General features: G+C 35.6%; 1 protein-coding gene across 1 annotated transcript in view; it reads right to left on the bottom strand.

The window, feature by feature from the left end:
- Positions 1–16,683, bottom strand: part of Supt3h (suppressor of Ty 3 homolog (S. cerevisiae)) — a 244,295-nt gene that overhangs the window by 130,809 nt on the left and 96,803 nt on the right. Inside the window, exon 2 of the mRNA XM_013019032.1 lies at positions 8,002–8,086. Within this exon, the coding sequence (XP_012874486.1) occupies positions 8,002–8,086 (85 nt within the window). The remainder of the gene's footprint in view (positions 1–8,001; positions 8,087–16,683) is intronic.

The raw sequence follows: 16,683 nt of genomic DNA, 5'->3' as shown, positions 1-16,683 counted from the left end.
CCACTTGAGCCACAGCACCACTTCTGGCTTTTTTCTTTTTGCTTATGTGGTGCTGAGGAATCGAACCCAGGGCCTCATGCATGCAAGGCAAGCACTCTGCCACTGAGCCACCTTCCCTGGTAATTCAATAACTTAAACTTCATTATTATTAGATCCAGGGCTTCAGGTACCAGTGGTCACACTGCTATGTGGTGTTTTTGATGTTACTACTACAATTGTTTTGGGTTGCCCACATAAGGTGACAATATGTTTGGTGCATTTTCTGACTGCTCCACTGTCTAGAGGTTCCATCTCTCTCCTTCCCTTATGGCTTCTCTATTTCTTGATAGTCAACAATGTTGAAATTAGGGAACTAATAACTCTAGGCAAGTACTCTATCATTAAGCCACATTCCCAGCCCAACTAATAACTCTATAATGGCTTCTATGTGTTCAGCAGAAAGAGTTATACATCTCTAACTTGAAATCAAAAGCAAGAAATGATTCAGTTTAGTGAAGATACTGCAAAAAAAGTCAACCAAGTTTTGCATGCAAAGGAAAAGTTCTGGAAGGAAATGAAAAGTGCTAGTGCAGTGAACACATGCAATGATAAGAAAGTGAAATAGCCCTGTGGCTGACATGGAGAGAGTGCTAGTATCACAAGATTCCTTTAAGCTAAAGCCTGATCGTGAGCAAAGTCCTAACGCTATTCAACTATACAAGGACTGAGGGGGGGGGGGGAAGCTGTAGAAGACAAATGTGAAGCCAGCCAAGGTTGGTTCATGAGGTGGAAGGAAAGAAGGGGATGACCAGCAAAGGCTGGTGTGGAAGCTGAAGCGCGTTAGACACCTCTGGCTATAGGCTACACAAAAAGAATTTGCAGAGCAGTCAAACAGCCCCATGTTGGAGGAGGACACCACCTAGGACTTCTCACAGCTCAAGAGAAGTCAGTGCTTTGCTTCATAGTGAAGACAGGAAGAGTCTCTTCCTAGAGGCTGATGTAGCTGGTAACTCCAAGTTGAAGTCAATGCTCAAAACACTATGGCCCTTATGAATTATATTAAATCTACTTTGCATGTGCTCTCTAACTGGAATAACAAAGCCTGGATGACAGCACATCTGCTTACAATATGGCTCACCAAATATTTTAAACCCACTGTTGAGACCTACTGCTTAGGAAAAAAAAAAAGATTCCTTTCAAAATATTATGGCTCACTGACAGTGCCTGCCTTCATCTGAGAGCTCTGATAGAGTTGTACAATGAGATGAATGTTGTTTTCATGCCTGTTCAGCTCACAGGACATCCATTCTGTAGCCCATGGATCAAGAAGCACAGTTTACTTTTAAGTCCTGCTATTTAAGAAATACCTTTCAGAAGGCTCTAGCTGACTCAAATCTTATGGAAGTTAAGGAGGTCAAGACTTCGGTGGAAGAGGTAGCTATGCCTATGATGGAGAGAGCAAGTGAGCTAGCAGAGCCTGAAGACGGGCCCAAATTGCTAGAATCTCATGACAAAATTTGAATGGAGTAGGAGTGGCTTCTCATGATGAGCAGTGATTTCTTAAGACGGAATCTGCTCCTGGTGAAGATGCTGTGATATTACATAAACTTAGTCTACAAAGAAGAGAAATGGCTAGTGTCAGAAGTTCTACTGTGGGTAATATGGTGGCAATGAAGAAATGGCTGCGGCCACCCCAAACTTTAGTAGGCCCCACCCTTATCAGTCAGAAGCCATCAGCATCAAGGAATACCCTCCACCCAGTAAATTCATAACTTGCTAAAGACTCAGAGGATTCTGGCATTTGGGGCAATAATGTATTCTTAAACTAACATATGCATATTATACATTGCTTTTCTTTTTTTTTCTTGTCTCAGCAAGGCAAAATTTAATTCTGCAAGAAGGGTGTGCCATCTGCCAAAAAACTGGCATGCAAGCACACATAGCAGGCATTCTGCTCAGGTATTCGTTCCTAATACAGCAGATACTGTCCCTCTGCAAAGATTCGTTGAGCTCAGGTTCACAATCTGCTTGAGACTAGCTAGTCTGAGTAGGGTAAAATGTATTTACATAAAGTGATTTTGAAATAAGATTAACAGTTCACAAGCACAGTGCTTTCTTAGACATATGCTATTGCACAGCAGTATACCACTATGGTTTGAACATGGTTTGAAAGTATCTGTAAAGGCTCATGTGTTAGAAGTTCAGTCCCTAACACAAAGCCGTGATGAAATGGAAAAAACCCTCAGAGGCAGGGCCTAGTAGAACATAATGTGGTCATCCCTTTGACAAATGGACAGTCTTGCAGGAATGAACTGGTTCCCGTGAGAATGGGTTATCATTAGAATATTTGAGACTTCCCCTTCCCCAGATACTTGCATCCTTTCTTGTCCTGTGACCTACTGTGCTGATGCCACCTGCTGCTATTAGGCCCTTATCAAAGCTTACCAGAAGCCAGAGCCATGCCCTTGAATCTCTAGAATGGTGAGTTTAAACAACTTCTTTTCCTTAGAAAGTATCTATACTTAGTTATAGAAACAGAAAAATAGCCAAGACAAATACAATTCTATTTTTTTTGTCTGTCGTGGGATTTGAACTCAGGGCCTGGTTACTGTCGCTGAGCTCAAGGCTAGTACTCTACCACTTTGAGCCACAGAGCCACTTCCGGGTTTTCTGTTGATAAACTGGATATGAGTCTCATGAGCTTTCCTACCTAAGCTGGCTTTGAATTGTGATCCTGAGATCTCAGCCTTCTGGGTAAACGGTATTACAGGCATAAGCCCCCAGTACCAGGCAATTTCAATTTTTTTGTTTGTTTTTGTTTTTGTCGGTCGTGGGGCTTGAACTCTGGGCTTGGGCACTGTCCTTGAGATCGTCAGTTCAAGGCGAGCACTCTACCGCTTGAGCCACAGTTTTCTAGTGGTTTATTGGAGATAAGAGTCTCACGGACTTTCCTGCCCAGGTTGGCTTTGAACTGTGATTCTCAGATCTCAGCCTCTTGAGTAGCTAGGATTATAGGCGTGAGCCAAAAGCGCCCAGCCAATTTCAACTATTATATACACTGATAAAAAAAAAATTCAGCAACTCATGGTACTGAAACAGTTTAATTTTGTGACTTGGAATAAAGACAAAATATTTGATTGATGTCTATGTATCTTTAGGAAAAATCTCTCACACAAATTCTAATAATCTATTTAACGTCTACTCAACCTCAATAATATCTACATCAATTATTATTTTTCCTGTGAAGTTGTCAATCCTCTAGCTGCTGAAATAAAAACATCTAGAATTCACTGCTGATTCCATCCTATCTGCAAGCTTCCGGTGTCACCTTCAAAATCAAGCCAGACCAATCACTTTATCATCGCTTCAGTGCCTGGTAATCAGGAACCACCAAAAATCTGAGTGTCCTTGCTTCTACACTACAGGTACACTGGCTAATCATGACAAAGGGGCTGGAGTGAGCTTCTAAGTCTTAAATCACACAGAATGGAGGGAGGGAGTTTGGGGAATCTGCTACCCGGCAATGCTCATGTGTGTAAAGATTCTGAATTAAACCTTTAAATGGTCTTGAGAATTTAAAAAAGAACTGATGAGTTTACCTTCTTAGACCTTCCTTGGACAGATATATTTTTGAAACTGGTTTAATTCTACTTCAGAGTCAAATAAAACTGTAGAAAAAAAATCTTTCTTGCACACCAAAATGTAAGCTTCATGAAGACGATGACTTTTGTTTTATATATCCTTATATGTCAACAGCAAAATAATGTTTTATAAACAAATGTATACAGATCACCTATGTAACCAAGATGATCATCCAACTTGACTCTAAGTACAAGATAATTGAGGACGCAGTATTTTATTTATATCTGAACACAGAACTATAAAGTATTTTAAGCATAGTTCTACCCTAAGAGTAACAGAAAAATGTAATAGTAGTTGCAGAGTATTATAGTCTAGAGTCTGATAAAACATTAAGCCAGAAAACTATTCCAAACTTATTACCTGCTCCAGCAATTTAAGCTAATTTTTGCATCTGGAACAGAAAGGAAAAAGCCATGTGAGTTCTCAATGAGTTGGCTATAAGTGAGATGCCTTGGTATACTTTATTTGGGCTTCTAAATGAAATAAGTAACTTGAACAAAATGGAAGCAAATTAACTTGCAAATAAAGAAACTACATATCCATGCATTTTCGAAAGGAAGGTAAAATATTTACTTAAATATTCAAAAACAGTTATATACAAGAAACAAAGTATTTATAAACATCATTTACTAGTGCTCCAAATTCTATTCAATATAAGTAGATGTGACATTTCTAAATTACAAGATTCAGTAAAACCAAGGAAAAACTATTCAGTACACCATTATCTCTTCCTTTCGATTGGTATATATTAAATACATAATGCAAGGAATTGCATTATGTCATTTTCACACATCATATAATATTCTTTGGTAAGTTTCATTGTAACACCTTTTCGTTATATGTGACAAGTTCCTTTCACAGCTTTTATATCCTATACTAGAGATATAATTAAAGGACTTGACACCTCATTTCTATGAAATTAGATTCTTAGGTGAACTTCACAATTCTGAAAGTTATTCACAAATAACTGAAATCCATTCCAAAAAGATCACATGAGAAATATACAAAAAATTAAAAATCTTTTTTCTTACATTTTTCTACATTTCTCTATTTTTGTACAGCTTATTAGCATACATTAGCTGTACAAGAGATGTTTCATTGTGGCATTTCCAAACATGTATACAATGTATGCTAATCAAATTCACCGTCCCCCTAATTGCTTTCCCTTCCCACTTCTAAAAAAAGTTGAACAGATTTCTTCATGCTATTTGGAATCATGCAAATAAACTATTTTGACAATATTTATCCATATTCACATTCTATATTCATCCTCTCTCTCGCTGATATCCTCCCCCTTAAAAAGAGCTTGATGTACTTACTTTTAGGTTAACCAAGACAATATGAATCACAACTTCACTAGACACTTTATCTCCTGAATGTCTAACATGGCATATGTCAACTAGCAAATGGATAAATAAACACTTGATGAATGGATCGAAGCAAGAATAATTTTTGCTCATTGGAGAAAATATATTCACAGATAGAAATATATTAAGGACAGTGTAACTACTATTAGAAGTAAGTATAATTTGATTATTTCCCTTTATATTTAAAATATCTGGGTTACAGGTATATGAAAGTCATGTTCTTTAAAAGATACATTTGGATATTCAAAACTATTAAGTTTGTAGCAACTCTATTAGAAATGACCTTAAATTTAGTCTTTGCACTTTGTATTCTTAAAATGAATTAAATATTTAATTTTGTTGAAAAATTTTCATTTTGCTAGTTATTGTTTTAACAAAACATGAACTAATGAAATTAACAAATTTCATTTTACTTACACATACACACACACACACACACACACCTCAATATCTCTGATATAGTAATTGCTTACTGCACCAGTAAATTTTCTCCAAATTATGTAGTATATATTTTCACTTAAGGAAAACCTGAAAATAATCTAGACCTTGAAACTTTTTCACTAAAACAATCTGAACTTTTAAACGATCCTTAGGAAATCATAAGAACATAGCATTACTAAGTCACTCATTTCAAAATGATAAGCAACTCAGCCTTGCTTCATTTCTGGCCAAATAGTAAACAACATAGCTTTGCTTCATTCTTCTCATGCTTGTGTAAGTGTGGTTTTGTTATCTCCATGAGCCAAGGTTTGAACTCACATATATCAAATCACTCACTTGAATTTGTGAATTTAAGTAGTTGTGTACATTATAAAACAGTGGATTTTGATAATCTAGGTTTTAAAAACTTCTACCTTAAAAACTATGCTCAAGCTTTGGCACACTGAACTGGTCATACATATCAAGAACTAGAAAAACTATATATACTGGCACAAAAAATAAGTTATTGAACTGTGACAAGGTATACTTCTGTAAGTGTTGAATCAAAATCTAGTTCCATAGTTATTAATACCCAAATTTTAATATTTAAAATATCAGAAATAGTGAACACTAGGTGTCAGTGTAAGAAATGGTAAAATATTTGTAAAAACCTGTTGTTTCCAGTCAGGTGTATAACAAAAAAATCAAAAGCAGCTGTGACCACATTTACTTATAATTGCATAATTCAGTTAACAAGCCAATCTTTCTTTCAAACAAAGATTCCTGTTCCCAAACTATCAAGTTTAAAATCAGATTAAGCTGATTATTATAAATTACAACTCTTTTGTGACCTGAGCAGTATAATACACCATTTTGTTTTTACTTCTAAGAATATAGATGTTTGAACCAAAGTTTACTTTTAACAATACATATTTCTAACAATAGTGCTAGGCCCAGATATGATGGCTATGGACGCATAGCTGCAGGATTTCGGCTGGTAAATAATATCGCTGGGCGAAATGTTTTTAAAAAAAAGTTTAGTCACTTGGGCTCTCATTCCAATTGCTGGCTCATGGCTGGCATGTGACCATTTGAGCCGCACCTAGTCCTGTATTTTGATGGCTAAGTGGAGATACAATCTCATGAACTTTCTGTCCAGACTGGCTTCTAACCTTTGATTTGCCAGCTCTCAGCCTCCTTAGTAGAGAGGATTACAGATGTAAGCTACAGGCACCCAGCTACATGCATTATTTTATATAATGTATATGAGGTAGGTAAATTCCAATATATTAATAAACAGAGATTCAGAAAGATTAAATAATATAATTAAACACTGGGTTAAAGGCTAATACTTCATTCTGCTGTATTATATATGTATAAATTTGATTAGTAAAATGATATAGTTTTCATACTTATTCATATTATTTCCCATACGCCTCTAAAATAAAAAAGTGGCAGTCTCTAAATAAGCTGTTATTCTGCCAGACTATTCCATTCATATTGTTGTAATACAATCCTTGGATCACTCCACTTGATTTTCTTCAAACATTTTCTCTTAAAAGTATTAAGAGTTGGTAATACCTATCTTTAAGAAACTACCATCAAACCCAATTTATTTAAAAAATATGTTGAAATATAGCAGTTCTCACCAGTGTTTCTCACCAAAGTCACCTGTGATGTGTTTCAGGGTGTAGCTCAGAATTTTTTTTTCAAGGAATATGAAGTAGAGCTTGGGAGCTGTTTAAGCCCAGCAAGTGGCTCTGAGGTGAACTCTGAGCTGACAACCATTGCTAAATACCATAGGAGAGATGATAAAACGAAAGCATAATCAACTACCCTATTCATCACACTTAGTTCTAAATTCTTTTATTGATTTTTAATAGCCAAGAACATTTAAACATGTAAAACACACACTAACATGCATGAACATTTGTATCCTGCTTGCCTAATTGACAGTTTTCAGTCAAAATGTCACTTAAATTTTTTTAAATGCTAGCAATTTGATAGCCCAAACTTTATTACAAATTACCAATCGAAATTAGCGTTTCTCTAATCTGGACTTCATAAGGTTCAAAGAGCTCCATAATGATAGAATTCAGATGGGGGGGGGGTAAAAAGCATACTACATAGAAAAAGGGAATAATTTTAGTATAGAAAAATTCTCTATCACAATTGCATTATTGTTATAACAATATCCCATTGACAAAATGAATCAAATTATGGACTGAAAGAGGTAAATACTGTTTTATGTAAGTTATCTGTCAATAAATCCTACAAAACATCCAAACATAGGGCTGGGAAGGTGGCTCAGTGGTAGAGCGCTTGCCTTGAAGGCATGAGGCCCTGGGTTCAATTCCTCAGCACCACATAAGCAAAAAGAAAAAAGCCGGAAGTGGCGCTGTGGGTCAAGTGGTAGAGTACTAGCCTTGAGCTGAAGAGCTGAGGGACAGCGCCCAGACCCAGAGTTCAGGCCCCATGACTGGACCCCTCAAAAAAAATCCAAATATAAGTAAAAATGTCTTTGAACACAATAGGTTTTAATCCAAATGAAAGAGAAGGATTATATCGCATATGATGATTATATTAATCTTACCAGATTAACTAATTGAGTGTGTACTACATCTTCTACCAAAACTGCTGTTTCATGAAGAGGCCTTCTGGCATCACCCAAAGAAAACCTGCAAAAAGAAAAAGACCTAATTATGATTCTAACTATTTCCAAGAAGGTTATCAAGAACTGATTACAGATTTGTCTAAAAAAATCTCTTCTCAAGCTTAGGGACAGCACCCAGGCCCAGAGTTCAAGCCCCATGACCAAAAAAAATAAAAAATAAATAAAAATTAAAAATTTAAAAACTCTTCTCGATTTTTCATTTCACTAGATATGCAGAGAGTCTCTTTCTAACAAGAACACTTGAAATGTACAATAATGCAATAAAATATCATTAAAGCCTGTGGTAGCAATATAGAAAACAAAAGTCAGATTAGATGATTAAAAACAGTTCTGTGGGGTGAGAGCACTGGATCCCGAATCACTCTTCAGGCTAGTAACTTAAAGATTAGACAGTGATGCATAATAGTCAAGGTAGGGGAAAGCATGTGGAGATTCAAAACGAAACGGGATCAGTTTGAAGAACCCAATTTAAAAGCGAGAAGCCAAATATCAGTAATGATCAGTGCATGAATGACAAAAACAGCCATTTCACAGAATGAATTTTACCAACAAGGGCTTTAGATGTGAGAGAAGGAAAAATAAGGGAAAAAAAGATTCCTTAAGAATTAGTAGCTATAAATTCACTTTCACACTCTTAGAAGTGTTTTCATTAATGGAAACACACATACATACATACATACATAAAGAAATAAAGCTAAAAGTTAAAATGACGTACATCACTGAAATACAGAAAACAATCCAAAAATTCATATGGAACAACAAAAGACCTAGAATAGCCAAAACAATTCTAGGGGATAAAGACAATATGGGAGGGCTATCCATGCTGAACTTCAAACTCTACTACAGAGCTATAATAACAAATACAGCATGGTACTGGCACAAAAACAGACCCGAAGACCAATGGAACAGAATAGAAGATCCAGAAATAAATCCACAGGCCTACAGCCAGCTGATATTCGACAAAGGAGCCAAAGACATACAATGGAAGAAACACAGCCTCTTCAACCGCTGGTGCTGGGAAAACTGGGCAGCCACATGCAGAAAACTAAAAGTGGACCCCAGCCTATCAACTCAAAATGGATTAAAGACCTTAACATTAAACCTGAATCTCTGAAACTACTGCAGGACAGAGTAGGAGAGACACTTGAACTAATAGGCACAGGAAGGAACTTCCTGAACAGAGTCCCAGGGTCACAACAAGTTGGAGAGAGACTCGACAAATGGGACTACCTTAAAATAAAAAGCTTCTGCACAGCTAAATCTATCGCAACTAAGCTAGAAAGACAACCAACTAATTGGGAAAAAATATTTACCAGCAATATATCAGACAAGGGGTTAACATCCTGTATATACAGGGAACTCAAGAAACTAATCCCTCCCAAACCTAACAAACCAATTACTAAATGGGCAAGGGAACTAAAGAGGGACTTCTCAAATGAAGAAATAAAAATGGCAAAGAAACACATGAGGAAATGTTCATCATCCCTGGTGGTGAAGGAAATGCAAATAAAGACAACCCTGAGATACCACCTTACCCCAGTCAGAATGTCCCACATCCACAAATCAGCCAACGACAAATGCTGGAGGGGATGTGGAGAAAGAGGAACCCTATTACACTGCTGGTGGGAATGTACACTTATACAACCACTTTGGGAAGCTGTCTGGAGGGTCCTTAGAAAGCTAAAGATTGACCTCCCTTACGACCCAGTCATACCACTTCTAGGCATCTACCCTGAACAACAGGAACCAATATACAAGGACACGTGCACCTCCATGTTTATTGCAGCACTGTTCGCAATAGCTAGGATATGGAAACAACCTAGATGCCCCACCACAGATGAATGGATCCAAAAATTGTGGTATCTATACACAATGGAATATTATGCAGCCATTAGAAATGACAAAATAATGGCATTTGCAGGGAAATGGATGGAGCTAGAAGGAATCATGTTGAGCGAGGTAAGCCAAGAGCGAAGAGACAAACGGTACATGGTCTCCCTGATAAGTGGATGCTGAATCCAAAATGTTAGGTGATATGACAAAACTAACAGGACTTAAGAAACAAAGAACTCCCACTCATCTGGTTGAACCACTACTAAATATCCCCATGCTGCTGATCACATATATGGTATATAACATGTGAGCACCGTTATATATTAGACTGTGATAGACAATTTGCTCCAGGAAAGTTAGAATGAACTTGTGACTTTAAATGAGCATCATTATTCCACAATACTGTGAAATTCCGGAAATTATGTAATCACTTAATCACAATTAAAAAAAAAAAAAAGAACCTCGGGGAAGGGAGGGAGGGAGGGGGATGGTAGGGGGAAAACAATGGAGGGGCTAACAATGTTCAAGAGGAAGTGTACTCATTACCTCACTCATGTAACTGTAACCCTCTGTATAGTATCTTTACAATAAAAAAATGGAAAAAAAATAAATTCACTTTCACGCTCTTAGAAGTATTTTCATTAATGGAAACACACATACATACATACATACATACATACAGAAATAAAGCTAAAAGTTAAAATGATTTATAGTGACAGTATTCTCAGGTACCAGGCAGCATCCCATGTAGAACATATTTAAATAAACCTGAAAATATTTCCAATAGATGATACTTAAAATGCATTATATACATGGCGGGGGGGGCATCCTGTAGTCAGGCTAACAATCAAAAAAGTCTATACATAACAAAATAATCAAATAATAAATACATCTCAATTATGTGACTCATAATTTTAAAAACTAAAAAGTACATGTAGGGAAAAAAAACTAACAAACTCATCAGCCACATATGAAAAACACTGAAAAAAAATACAAGTGAAAAATATGATAAATAGAATTTTAAAAATTAATGGGAGCCTGGCACTAGTGGTTCATACTTGCAATTCTTGCTACTTAAAAGGTTAAGATCCAGGGGCTGGGAAGGTGGCTCAGTGGTAGAGTGCTTGCCTTGCATGCATGAGGCCCTGGGTTCGATTCCCCAGTACCACATAAGCAAAAAGGAAAAAAGCCGGAAGTGGTACTGTGGCTCAAGTGGTAGAGCGCTAGCCTTGAGCTGAAGAGCTGAGGGACAGCGCCCAGGCCCAGAGTTCAGGCCCACGACCGGACCCAAAAAAAAAAAAAAAAAAGGTTAAGATCCAGAAAAATCTCTGTTCAAGACCAACCCAGGCAGAAAAGTCTGTGAGAGTCTATCTCCAAAAAATCAGCAAAAGGCTGGGCTAGTAGCATTGCTCAATTGGTAGAGCACCAGGCAAGTAAGCAAGTAAATTGATTGTGAGGTCCTAAGTTCATTCTTACTCACAAAAATCAAAGGGATAAAACTTAATGGATTTAATAGCAGATTAGGTTAAACTAAAAATAATGGTGCTCTAGACTACAGTTCTAAGGAAATTACCTATTAATACAGTATGGGTAACAAGAGAAGGTTATGATAAATGTTATGCCAAAACCATGGATACTGTGGTGAAATGGGTAATTTTTAGAAAAATGTAAATGACCAAAATCAATCCAAGAAGGAGCAGAAAACTCAATTAGTTCTATGAATTTTAAAGAAACTGAATTAGCAATAGGTCCACGATAGTGGAATCAAGCAGGCATTTGGGTAATTTCTATTCATACACTTCTATTCTTTAATAAGCATATTGTTTTAAGAATTTATCAATTTGAGCCTCTGAAGTCAAGGAGTTCATGTAAGCCAGTGGACGAGAAATAGATTCTCAGCTGACATTTATTTCATTGTAGTTACTGCTCCTATTCAGGGGAGGAAAGAAGGTCCCAAGTAAAAGGTTGAGAAATATCTAAGCCCAGGTATTTCACATGGCCTTTATCCAACTAAGAAGTTTACAATATGCAACTGTAAGTGGCTGTGCATTCCAGCTATCACCAATATGAAAGGGGAATTGTTATGATAAAAAAAAAAGAAAGAAAGAAAGAAAGAAATATTCTCCTGGCCTCAGTCACCACTGGAACTAGGAAGTAACATCTCCCATTTCATCCATAAGGTCCTCAACAAGGCAAAGGAGAGGACTAGGATATGATGATTTTAAAAGATCCCTTTTCAGACACTTGATTTTTCACAACTGTAATCCTTAAATCATAAAATCTGTATCTTCAAAAATAAGATAATATATATGAAAATTAAATCTTACAATGTAAATTGGGTAACAATCATAGAATTAATAAGAGAAATAAGATTTAAAAATGAAAGGAATGGAAAAGTTAATATATGGAGAAAAATCATTTCCAATAAGTTTTCCATTTTCCCTTACAGATATATTTTTTAAAGGCTAGAGATGTTATATCATAAGATTTTATACTGTTCGAGTACATTTAATAGACTTTTTAATGTAAAATGCCTTTTTAAAAAAAAATTAAGACCTGAGTGACAACAGAGAAGGGTTGATGGACTTTTAATCAAAGAAGCAAAAGAGATGTTTGATAATAATCAAAACAAAGCACCTAACAGACAGTTACAAAGAACCCAGGTCCAAGCAGATCTGCTGGGAAAGCGCTGAAGATCATATATAAAGGAAAGGGCAAAGGGGCTTCTGTACTGCATCTTCGTGGATACTGAGTTGCTTTCAATGCTCACCACTGGCTACAAATGCTGATGTGGTTAAATTATTCTGGATGCTGTGGTTAAGTACTTGCTGTGGTCTTGGGAGCTAGCTACTTTTTTTTTTTTTAATTAACTCTGGCTTCTTGGATGTTTTCCTCCCTCAGGTAATTGATATTGCTTAGGAATAGACATCAGGTGTCTGGTAGTAGGTGTAAGAAGGCTGTGGGTGACTGGTCTCAGAAAGAAAGTTCCCTTCAAAACATTTTATTTGATTATACTGTTATAGGCTAGGGTACTATAATACTCAAGAGTTTCTCCTAAATGGAATTAAGAGTGAGTGAGCAGGCTTCAGTCCTACCATGCATGAAGTCAGCTAATTTGGCACTAGACAGCACATGCAAACACAGACATCATTTTGTTTGTGTCATTTCTTTTTTTTTTTGGTCGGTCATGGGGCTTGAACTCTGGGCCTGGGCGCTGTCCCTCAGCTCTTCAGCTCAAGGCAAGCACTGTACCACTTGAGCTACAGTGCCACTTCCGGTTTTCTGGTGGTTTATTGGAGATAGGAGTCTCACGGTCTCTGCTGCCTGGGCTGGCTTTGAACCGCGATCCTCAGATCTCAGCCTCCTAAATAGCTAGGATTACAGGCGTGAGCCACCAGCGCCCGGCTTGTTTATGTCATTTCTTAACCAGTCTTTATTGATAATGATTTGCCACAGTCCAAAGGAGATAGGTGAGAAGTTGGATCAGTCATTTAAGGCAAACACAGGGTCAAAAACCCAGGCCAATTATCCTTACTCTTTAATTTTTATATCTCTATAAGTTCTCACAACATTATTTTTTCCCTTCTGTAATTGTTTTTCTCACTGCTGTCCTCATTACGTCACTCAATTTCCCCCTTTTTCTAATCATAGTATGTAATTTGACATAATTTAAATGAAGTTTTGAGACTAGATTTTGAATTTTATTGTAACCCATGAATATGATATACAGATATTTAATAAAAATATTTCTCATGTAACACAATATTGATGCAAAAACCAAGCTATATTAACCCATATTTGTTTATGATAAAAGGTAATGGAATATTTTGAAAAGATAAGTACTTAAATTATCAGTAGGAATCAACTAGTCTATGGATATTTACCAAATTTCTAGTATGTGCCTGGCACTATTCTATTTGCTTGGAATATAACAGTGCACAAAACGGACAAAAAAAATGAGTACAGTTTACATTCCAATTAAGAAAACATAAACTATACATAGTATTTGGGTATTAAAAAGATGGCATTCTAAAAGAAGTAATGCAGAACACAATCAGAAAATAGGAAGTGTGAGATGGTAGAAAGTTGAAATATTAAAAGGGATTATTATGTACTTTTTGATGTATGAAAAATAGCTTTCAATATGAATTACATATTACATATGTCTATATATACATACATATATATGTATAAATTAGCAAAATTTGTACAAACCAATATTCATCTATGAAAACTCATCTATTATTTCTAGGAAAACTTATAAAAATAGCAGGCTATCTACATGAATTTTGTCTCAGAAGTCATAGGTCAATTTTTATCATAGATTCTGTATAAAACACTATTTGAAGAACAGGAAGAATAATGAATAGAGCAATAGCAAGCACTGAAGATTGCTAACCAACAGAAAAATGGAAAGAACAGCACAATGAACATCTACATATCTGCATATAAAATCATATATTCTCTCTCTCAGAAACTAATTTACATTCATCCACACCCAGTGTTACATCTTACCAATATCAACTTCCCTTTATTGAGCACACATAACTATTATATATTTATTTTACAGGTGCCAAGCACCATTACACAAATTACACACCCCATAATACACTATCGCTATAAATCTGCCTCTTGATGAGATCTTCCTTATATTAAGTATAATTTTATTTTTTTTAAACTTCCAAATAGTGGGCTTAGTTCTTTCAGTTCCCCAAACGAGATGGAATATCAAATTACATGATAGGGCTTAAAAGTATGAAACAGTTTGCATTCAAAATAATGGTTTGTAACCATTTACTGTTACTCCCCATTCTTTAAATTTTTTTTAAAATTTATTGGAAAGTTGATGGACAGAGGAGTTCACAAGTCAGGTAATGAGTACATTTCTTTTTGAACATTGTCACCCCAACTCTCCATTCTTATTCCCAGTCCTAACAACCACTAATCAACTTGAAGAAAACAAGCATTTCCTTTCAATGTTAAAGAATCACCATTTCTCATCATTTATGTCTCCATGTAAATAGCATTAGAAAGTCTTTCTCATCTTTTACCACTTTCAATTCTTGATGAATCAGGATGGTACTTATGTATTCAGGTCTTGTCCAAGTGTGCATGTGAATATAAAAGTACTCAAACTTTTAATAAATAGCAAAGGAAATAAAAACTCTACTCAAAATGATGAACAAGTCATAAGCCAAATATAAAGCCCTTTAGCAAAATGACATCCTTAATTTAATAGATCTACTAATCACCACTTTTATGAACTAGAAAGAGATGAAGCAGCCTTCAGGCTGACTTTTCTCAACTAGAATTCTCCATCTCACTCGAGGACAACGTGAGAGATGACGCTGACCACCACTGACAAGGTATACCTCTATTCATGGGAGAAATTAACCTAATATGATCTGTGAACTTATGCAGGCTTCTAATAATTATAGGTCCCAGAATTTTTCTTGAGACTGATGTCAAGTTCAAAGGTGTAATAAGTAAAATCTTCCTACTCAGTATTTTTGAAATGAAGCAAACTCATGCCAAAATTATGATGTAATTATACTCCTTTTAAATAGCATTCTAGAAAAACCACCTGGCAATAATTAATACCATAACACATAATCTCTCCTAACATAGTTTATTTGCAGGGAAAATGGTTACCGTCTCATATTATAATACTGAGTAATGAAGCTGTAAATTAAAAATATGGAAAACAGTGAAAAGCCATTATACTACCAATTTAGAGACTTGAAAATTGTGCAAATATTTGTTACTGCCAATAGGAAAATACATAATATATTCCAGTTGTACTACATAATACAGTTCATTTGCTCCTTCAGAAAGGGCTTTCATTTGAATCAGGAAGTGTACAAGACAATTGTCTTTATAGAATATGTAAACTAGACAACAATCAGTCAGTTTTGTTCTAAGAAAATGAAGAAAACATTTATCCTTAGTCTCAACAATATTCTTCAAATCAACAAGGAATTGAGTATATCCAGAAGAAATGCATTTTCAGTTTGTTCTACTGAGCACAAATAGAAAAGTGATGACATGAGAAAGATGTTAGAATATAATTACATGTAACAGTTCTATTGAGAATAAACATACAGCATACACTGAATGATCTTTTAGGTTTACTTCAGATTTGAGTCTACAATGTAAAGTCTTTTTGGCATGCATAAATATGAGGTTTTCATACACATTAATAAATACTATCATTGTAACTCATATATTAATCTTTAAATGGTACCCCAAAATACTCTGTATTTCTAGGAGCTTTTAATGAATGTATGAAGCTACAAAGTGTACTGAATACATTAATAGGAGCATATTGTCATCCCTTGATATCTGAGGGTACTGATTACAAGCAGAGATACCAAAACCTGAGGATGCCCAAGGCCTGTATATAATTGGTGCAGTTTTTACATATAACCTATGCAATTTTCTTGTACATTTTAAATCACCTCCAGATTACATCTTATAACTATAAATGTTATATACTTGTTATACTGCACTGTTGATGAAATGATGACAAGCAAAAAAATTTCTATTGAATTCAGATGCTAAACCCACCAACATTTATGTAGTTGGCTTCATAGGTACTGGTACCATGGTAGCAAATATTTATACTTGACATTGTTAAAGATACTGCATAGAATCCTACACATATATATCCTACATATATGTATGAGGTGGATGTATATATAAATATATATATACACACATATAGGCTGGTGGATATATAAATATATGTATATATATATATATACATTA

The sequence above is a fragment of the Dipodomys ordii genome, unplaced genomic scaffold (assembly GCF_000151885.1).
Source record: "Dipodomys ordii isolate 6190 unplaced genomic scaffold, Dord_2.0 Scaffold44, whole genome shotgun sequence".
Lineage (NCBI taxonomy): Eukaryota > Metazoa > Chordata > Mammalia > Rodentia > Heteromyidae > Dipodomys > Dipodomys ordii.
Note: the sequence above shows the minus strand (reverse complement) of the source record. Positions and strands in the feature narration are given on the sequence as shown.